Source organism: Phalacrocorax carbo, chromosome 20, assembly GCF_963921805.1.
Source record: "Phalacrocorax carbo chromosome 20, bPhaCar2.1, whole genome shotgun sequence".
NCBI classification, from domain to species: domain Eukaryota; kingdom Metazoa; phylum Chordata; class Aves; order Suliformes; family Phalacrocoracidae; genus Phalacrocorax; species Phalacrocorax carbo.
In genome coordinates this window covers 1,973,279-1,981,453 of record NC_087532.1, presented here as the reverse complement: position 1 = coordinate 1,981,453, position 8,175 = coordinate 1,973,279, and the positions used below count along the sequence as shown (strand labels likewise).

At 47.5% G+C, this 8,175-nt stretch overlaps 2 protein-coding genes across 5 annotated transcripts in view; one reads left to right on the top strand and one right to left on the bottom strand.

Annotated features, from left to right (window-relative positions):
* The window catches only part of LOC104043243 (transcription factor HES-5), a 41,781-nt gene that overhangs the window by 221 nt on the left and 33,385 nt on the right, over nucleotides 1-8,175 (top strand). The gene's annotated exons all lie outside the window — the stretch shown is intronic.
* HES5 (hes family bHLH transcription factor 5) lies at nucleotides 818-2,512 on the bottom strand. The gene is made up of 3 exons (XM_009502830.2): nucleotides 2,431-2,512; nucleotides 2,131-2,296; nucleotides 818-2,030 (listed from the first exon to the last, which is right to left on the bottom strand). Exons 1-3 carry the CDS (start codon nucleotides 2,482-2,484, stop codon nucleotides 1,777-1,779), a joined length of 474 nt encoding a protein of 157 aa, XP_009501125.1. The 5' UTR covers nucleotides 2,485-2,512; the 3' UTR covers nucleotides 818-1,776.

Genomic DNA, 8,175 nt, shown 5'->3' with positions numbered 1-8,175 from the left:
CATACATCTACATGCTAACAAGGCCGGCGCATAGATTATGCGAATGAGGCGGGAGCTCACACGGCGGGCCGGTGCGGGGACGCGCATGCGGACAGGGCGGCGTGGGGCGGGGGGGGGGGGGGGGGGCGGAGAGCGCGAGCGCGGTCGGTCGCGGGCACGCGCGGGGCCTTTGCGCCCTGGGTGGGGGAGGGAGAAGAAGGGTGTTGGAGCCCGACGTGCCGCGAACGCGAGTGGGGCTTTCGGGGGGCCGGGGCTGGGTCCCCCCGGGGTGCGGGTGGGCCGAAGCCACCCGGGAGCCGGGCCCGGGCCCGTACCTCACGCGCGGGTATGGCCAGGCGCGCGCGCGGCGCCTCTTCGGACAAAACCCCAGCTCCCTGCGTCTCGGCCTGGTGTGACGCACGCGCCACGAGAACACGAAGTGTCGCACGAAGCGCCTTGGCAAACTGCATTAATGAAAAGTATTTTCTGTGTTCGGGAGTCAGGGAAGGATTTCCCCGACTTCGCCCTCGCTGCGGCCGTTCCTGACAAGTCTCTCGGGTCTGAATTTCCAACAAATTCGTGGGTTAGGGGTGCCCCTGTCTGTCTCGCGTCAGCAGAGCTAGGCTGTGGTGGTTTGGAGCTATGTGTTCTCTGCTGTGGAAAACGGCGTTGCAGGGGTCCCAAATGGACGCAAAACTGGCGAGGCACTTAAATACCAATTCTGAATATCTTTGCTTCGACTGAAATCTTTGTCTCGTGTCCTTTAACCCCAGGGACCCCTGGGAAATCAGCTATGTGAGCAACTCAAGAAAGAATAACTTGCTGGATTTGTTGACTAGATTTTTATTTATTTTTTTGTACTGTTAAAAGCTTCTGCAGCTTCTGAAGTTCAAGATAGTTTCTGGCACAGGTTATACAATTGGCGCAGCTCACGTATAACATGTCTAGCATCCTCTAAGGACAGTAATGGATTCCCATTCTCCCCTGCTGGTGGGGTACCAAAGAGCAAATATGATTTGTACATCTGCCTTTCATGAAAGACTCTGATAAATATTTCCCGTAAAATCGACAACACAGCCGTAACTTTTATTTCCTATAAGGACATAAAAATGAGCTTTTGCCTTTATAAAAGGCGTACATATCCTGAACCTCACAAACAGTACTCTGATTTTGTGAGCAAGACATTCTGAGGAATTTCCTCTACGTAGTTTGAGTTATGGTTTAACCATATTCAGAGCATGCTCAGTACAGTCTACAAATGTTATAGAACCCATTATGGCACCCATAGGAAAGCTACGTTTTCAAATGTGCCCAGTTAGACCAGCTGCTTTGCTTGAGACGCCCCCACGGCTACAGCCGCAGCCAGGCGGTACAGGTGTGGACAGCCTGGGACACTTAGGAGTCTCAAGTGGGGCAGCTCAGAGGAAAGGGGTCCTCCTGAGCGGACACTTTTGAAAATGCCAGCCTGAACATCTAGAAGTATCTGCTTTCTCAACAGATGTACACGTACAACCTCACTAAGGTTAAGAACAGTTGTCGTTCCTCTCTGAACAACTCTCAGTCCTCCTAGCAGGAGGATTACATCTCACATTCTTTTAGAATAACTTTCTCTCCACGTGGTGGGATCATTTCGGTCCTTCTGGAAGAAGGGAGGCAGACATCCGAGCATAGTAATGCTCTGCAAAAGGAAAGCATTCTTCCCTACTCATGAGAGGAGTTGGGGGACTTGTAGAGCAAGTCACGATCTCCTCTGGCATATGAGCAGATGTCCAGGAAACACAAAAGCGTGCTTTTGGCCTACCAAGGCCTCCAGAGGCTGCAGGAGGGTTTCAGTGCTGCTTGTTTTGCAGGGGGCTGGTGGGTGGAAGCGGGAGCAGAAGAAGAACCAGAGTCCTTAGGCGCTGCGTGTGACCTCTGGAAATGGCAGATGAGCTTCATCCGGGTTTCTGTGTTTGCTGAATGGAGAGACAGGAATTGCAGAGCTTCTTTCAGGCACCAGGCATACCCTTCACAATAATCCTGCTGTAGGCTTTTGGCAGATGCTGCAAAAGCTGCAAGGGCAGGTGAGGAGAGAGGTGTTACACAGGGAGAGTCAGGCTGGGGTTTTGCTTAAAAGTAAGGGCAGCAAGCGTGATTGGGGGATGTACTCACTTCGGCTGTATTTCAGGTAGCTGACAGTCATCTCCAGGATGTCGGCTTTTTCCAGCTTGGAGTTGGGCTGGTGTCTCTGAAACTCCTTCTCCAGGAGCAGTTTCAGCTGCTCGATGCTGCTGTTAATCCGGTCACGGCGCAGTTTCTCTACAATGGGTTTCCTGAGCTGTAACACAAAGTGGGAAGAGGACAGTTAGCAGTGAGACTTTCCCCTTCCCGTCTCTATAGAACCTGCTGCTAAAGGGGTTCGGCCCTTCTCAGCTCTTCCCCCTCACAGTTGCAGAGACAGCAGATACTTACTCTGTTCTTCTCTTTGGGTGTTAGGATTTCCAGGGAGAGAGCACTGGGTGCCATTATCCCAAGCGCTGGTTTCAGCTCAGAGCTTGCTGGTTAGTGGGTGGAGAAGGGAGCTGGGAGTTCCTCTATTTATACACAGTGGCTGCATATAAATGTATGGGTCCTGAGCGACTTTGAGTTTCCCACAGTCGATAGCCAATCCATGCGTGCCCTGGGACAATAGAGAAAGCATCTATTACAGCATGGCAAATTGACTGTGAATTGCCTGGGGATAATACCCCGCTCCCAAAGGAGCAGGTGGACTGGGGAGCGTGTGACACAATAGGCCTTGGCATTACGGCGCTGGGGTAAGAACGTGGGAAAGCGTTTGCCATCATTATAATCAAACTGCTGCCTGATGTTGGGAATGTCAACATCTCAATGTGCTGCCTTTTCCCAGGCTGTGGTGAAATTAAGCACAGAAGACTGATCCCAGGAAGAGATAATGCTCTGTGCCCACGACCAAAAGACAGGCTGAAAAGGAAAAGATGCAGAATTAGAGGGACTAAACCCTTTCACTGACATTAAGCTGTGCTTAGATGAATACAGTACCAGAAAATTTTTGGGCAACTAAAGACTAAAATTGGGGGAAGAACCTTTAAAACAATTTGCACTAAGCAGTTAGCTTGAAATGTTTTCCTCTCCACTGTTTAAATTTTTTAAGTCCCTCTAAGTTATATGCAATACTCTTCCTTGCTTTTGTTTGGGTAATCTGGGCTTTCCTATGGCAGCCCATGACGTGTAATGGTTATGATGCCTTTCCCAAACATGTCCTATTTAATTTCATGCCACTTTGCAAATGCCTTACTGTTCCCTTCGTCCTGAGTCTCTGCATAAAGTACCTAAATATATTTTCCCTTTACAGACAACTGGGAAGCAGTGAAAAGTCAGTTCATGTCTATTACTTTGCTTGTATTATCCCGCTTGCAGAATGTACATACAGGGGCTCGGATATCCTGTGGCTCTGTTCAGTCTCAGGCTTTCTCAGTATATGTGCCATGTGTATTGCAATGAACACAGGTAACGAAGTGGAAAGGACCAGAGACAATCCAGGATTAAAGCTGCCTTTCTGAGATTATTTTTCTTTTTCAGGCTATTACTCAGATCTGCTGCCCCCCCCAGACACAATCCAATGCAAAGCTAGTCATGTTTAATATCTGCCAGTCAGGCATGTGAGGCCTTGTATTGACAAATTCCCAGTTATGCTTTATGGTACATCTGTTTCAGCTGTAGTACGTGGAGCTCTATGTGTTTAAGGGGGGTCGTGTATGGGCATCATTTTTTTTCCTTAATGGATGTTCTAATGTCAGAGGTTAGAGCAGGGAGTAAACCTAGATTGTTGCTAATAGGCTAGCGGGTTGGGGATGTTAGGTTTGGAATACCTGTTTCTTACTACAATAGTAATGAAAAACCTACCTATTTCCTGTGTCTGCATTTCAAAACCAGAAAGGAAACCTTTCATTTCACTGTCAGCTGCAGTCAGCCTGTTTTACCTGCCCTCAGCATCCCTCTCAATGAGCCAGGGCCCCAACCTGTGTCTGTGGGTACGGAGATAGCAACGTGCTCCAGCACACATAGGGTTGTTGCATAAAAGGATATGATCCTGCAAAGGATGATCCTGTAACTAGTTATTAACCCGAAGCTTACAAAGCCCCTTTTAGCTTCCTGCCTTCTCATGGCAGTGATTTTCATAGGACAGCCGTTCTTCCCTCCTCCCTTTCCAGCCCAAAGACACTTTACATTTAGATGGATCACTTAGGGTGTAACAATTTTAATTGCTGATGGTTGTCAAAAACATGTAATTGAACAGGGAGTACAAGTCCTATTCAAAATCAGTTCCCTGAATTATTTTGTCAGCTTGTAGTCAGTGGTATTACTTGCGGCCAGGGCAATCCCTGGCTGCATGTACTTGTGCCGTTATTGGAGCTTGAAGTCAAGCACAGGGCTTTGTCCATCTCTCTCGGGGGTCACATGAGATGGAATGGACAGCAGGTCCTGCCACGCACCATATGGGAAGGAATATGTTTGCAGCAGCAGTGGGCACAGTGAGATGGGAGGGAAGCTTTGACCCAATTTTTCAGTTCTGGAAATATGAAATGAGTGGTTTTAAATAATGCCATCCTATCCCCAGCACAATGCCCCTGGACTCCAAAGGGCTAAACCAGCTCCCACTGATTAAAGCTTTATCCCCTCCTTTAACTGCTGCGCAGATGGTGCAGCAGGCGTTAGCTTTCTTCTCAGGACCCACAGAGGCACACACACTTCTTTTGTTGACAGTTTAACACTGTGAATGGGGCAATGTGGGAAATCCTCGGAACTGCAGACTCGCACCATCTGATATGAATGGTGAACCAGGCATGCTGCCTTGCAGCCAGCACACAAAACAGCGGCCCTCTGGGCTCGCGAGCTCCCGGCTTCTCTCCCCCTCTCTGTCTGTTGGAAAGAGAGCAAATCTTCAGTTCCCCCCTTGCCTGCTTCACCTACCCTCTGTATATGTTGATGGATAAGAGAGAAACACGTATCAACCTGCCCCCTGCTTTGGTTTGATTATTAAGGCCTGAAAATGGCAACAATATTTCCCAACTGATGCTTCAAAATAAGGACTAAGGCTGCCCCAAGAATATATTCATTGTGGGACTGGGTGCAGTATGCACTTCCTGCAAGGATTTCGGTAAGGAAAAAAAAAAATCCTCTGCTGTAGGCAGTCCATTTGCTCTTTGTTAAAAGTCTGTAGCTAGTTTGTTCAGTTTGGGCTTTTCTAAAAATCATCTCTTAGCACCATACTTTGTCCCACTGAAACATGTTTGTTATCCAAATCCTTGTCAGTGTCCTTCATATCTGCGGGAGGAGTTTGTGCCTCTCTCTGGCTGTTGCTGCAGAGCCAGAATGAAAGATTGATTGTCTAAGGCTCAAAAGCAGGGTTTTCCCTGTTTTTGGAATGAAGGATTAAAAAACCAAATCCCCAAAATTGCCAAACGTGGAGTTGACTAAATAATGTGGCACAATAATTCCCTTCTTTGGAGGATGGTGTGAAATCTGGACCCGTGCTTGAGAGATGTCAGCTATGCTGTGGGCAGAGGCTTGCTTTCCTAGTGGCTTTGTTGCTCTGTAGATCACATTGCAGTTATGAGTTGCATCATGAAGATGCAGTCTTCGGAATTGCACGTGAAAACAGGGAGGTGTCTCCACTCTTACATGATAGAGATATTGAAGAGCGTAAGGGGAAACAGAAATCTGCAAACAATTGTCAATGTCTGTACGTACAGACCTCGCATGTCGGGCAGGAGTCCTAGCTTCTCCTAAGGCAAGAACCACCACGTTGATCGTCTTCAACTGTAGATCTCGCCATTTGACCCTGACACAGGATCCAGGAAAGGTAACTAACCAGCCCCGAGACTATCCTCAGTAGGCTTGTGTTCATGAGAGTCCGTAAATGAAAATAGCTGGAGGACCTCTAACCTCAGAAATTGGTACTGGGCCATGGAGCTTTCTGCTTCTGCTTTGTAGGTGGTGATTTCAGCCCAGGTGCAGGCTTATTACACGTGCCGTTTTCACAAAAGCTGCTACTAGTAGTACCAGTTGGCAGCTTTCATAGCCCATCTGATGCTTAGCCTTCTGTGGAGGGGAACCCAGCCTGTTGCAATGTAGCAACAGGTCTGGAGGAAGGTGGGCTATGAGAGAAGAGCACAGAAACCCAGGATTTTGTTGTCTGGGTCATGCAGATCTAAAAAGCAGTGTTCCTGTACGTCTGGGGCTGTACTTATGGCACACAAATTGACGGCTTGAAGCTTTACTTTCTATACCACTTTTAGAGCATTTTTATTTTAGACCATTTCCTACATTCATGTCGGCCTGTCTCACAAATGCTATTGATGGTGTTTCTAAAGAAATAATTACGATTTTTATTTTTCCTGTGCCTTCCTTAAATGGTTTAAAATCTTTCTGACAACCCCTCTCGAGACACCTATTTAGTGTCAAAGAGCATAACGTTCCCAAGTTTTAAAAGGGCTCTCGCATAATACTGATCGATCAATGTGCTCCTTGGGAAAATAGCTCTCCAGATGGTCTATCGGGACAGGAATTGCTGGTCATCACAATGCAGAGCCAAAAAGCGTCACTAATGTGGGCTGTTGTGAGGCACGCTTCCTTTGTGGTCCCTTTGAATGTCATAAATAGGGAAGCAAGTGTGGGAAACTCTGAGAAACTCAGGCCCACACTCTGAGGTTAATAGGGGCTTTGTCAGGAGAGTATTCCTGGGCTGTGGGATCAGCATAATCAACAACATCTTCCCTAAGGGTGGGAATGTGTTGGAGCAGGGGAGAGTCACCCCAGGGGATAGAGGAGCAATAGGAAGCTTTGCGTTCAATTATTATAAGTGATGATAATTCATAAATTGTAAACATAGCCTTTGCTGTGCTGAGACTGGTGAAACGGAGGTCCAGCCTTTAATGCTCAAGTAATTGGTAAACTAAAGCCCGGAGGGGCAAGCCTTTGGCTGGTGAAAATGGGAAGCGGTGCACTTGTACCAGCTGTGGATCTGACTCCCTGGAGCAAATGGAGGCTTTCTGGTGGCGTTTGGTTTCTTCCCCCTGCCCAGGAAGGAGGTGCTTACTGTTTGTCTGCCTTACACCACACCGCAAACAGGCGGTCTGAATCTCAAGTACGCTAACAGCTAAGCATGACCCCCGCTATAGCCAGAGTAATGTAATACGGTCTCGGTGTAAATGAGAATCAGACCTTGTGGTTTGAATGTCAGTGGCTGTGTCTCCAGATTTATTCCAATATGGGTGGCAGGAGTTCTGGGCTGAGAAGTCTGACTGTGGTCTCACGCGAGTTTTGCACAGTTGTCATTTCTGCGGCCTGTTCCTGTGTTTGCTTGGAACTAGAGAGACCCGGTTCAAATCCAACAGTCTTCAGTTTGTGCAGCTCTTCTTTGGTTTCCTTTTCTCTTTCCTGTTTATGCTGCCAGTTTGAAACAAACTGCCGTGATGCTGCCAACTGTGACATTCACAACGTGGTTTACTGGAGTGGTAATACATTAGCTGCGGAAGATACCCGTCCACATAATAGCAGCAGACTTCTCCGTGCCACGCATGACACTGCTCCCAGTCCCTGTGGTGCAGAGTCAGGTTGCGGTGTGCTTTGAGGCACGTTGCATTTTGACTGAGTCTGAACTCCCCCAAATTTCCTGTCCGCAAATCTGCTTTAATTAGGCTTTATTTAAAAATGCACAGGCATGGACGAACAGCTTGAATTTTGCTAGGATTCAGAAGCTTGTACTAATTGACAAAGACAAGTTGAGCACAGCAAGGTGGAGTGACATTTTCAAGATCACTAAGCAACCACTAAATCTAGAAATATCTCTTCTGAATTATTTAGTAGATTGTTAGGAAAAACAAATCTATCTGCAGCATTGGTATCAGCCCCTGATGAATTGCAGAACTGCACCAAAAGCCCACCCTGTATTGCATTGGCAGACAGATGAGGAACACTCAACCAGCTCGTGCGTTCAGGGTAAAATAACATCCAAAATGATCCGTGCAAGTGTAATGAGGTAGAGCAATATGTTCTTGAGCTGGCTAGTTGGCTTTTTGGTCCTTTCTGTACATGTAACAAAGGGTTTAATCACAAATCAAGTGAGGACTGGCCAGGTACAGCTAGCAGTGTTTGAATCCAGTTTGATCTTGCCAGCGTAGCAGATCTGAGTTT

What these genes read in the sequence shown, in the direction of transcription:
- HES5 (XM_009502830.2), bottom strand. Translation starts at nt 2,484, where the DNA reads ATGGCACCCAGTGCTCTCTCCCTGGAAATCCTAACACCCAAAGAGAAG. An exon ending in CACCCAAAGAGAAGAACAGA is followed by an intron (nt 2,297 to 2,430) that starts GTAAGTATCTGC and finishes TTTGTGTTACAG; the next exon opens with CTCAGGAAACCCATTGTAGA. An exon ending in CTACCTGAAATACAGCCGAA is followed by an intron (nt 2,031 to 2,130) that starts GTGAGTACATCC and finishes CTGCCCTTGCAG; the next exon opens with CTTTTGCAGCATCTGCCAAA.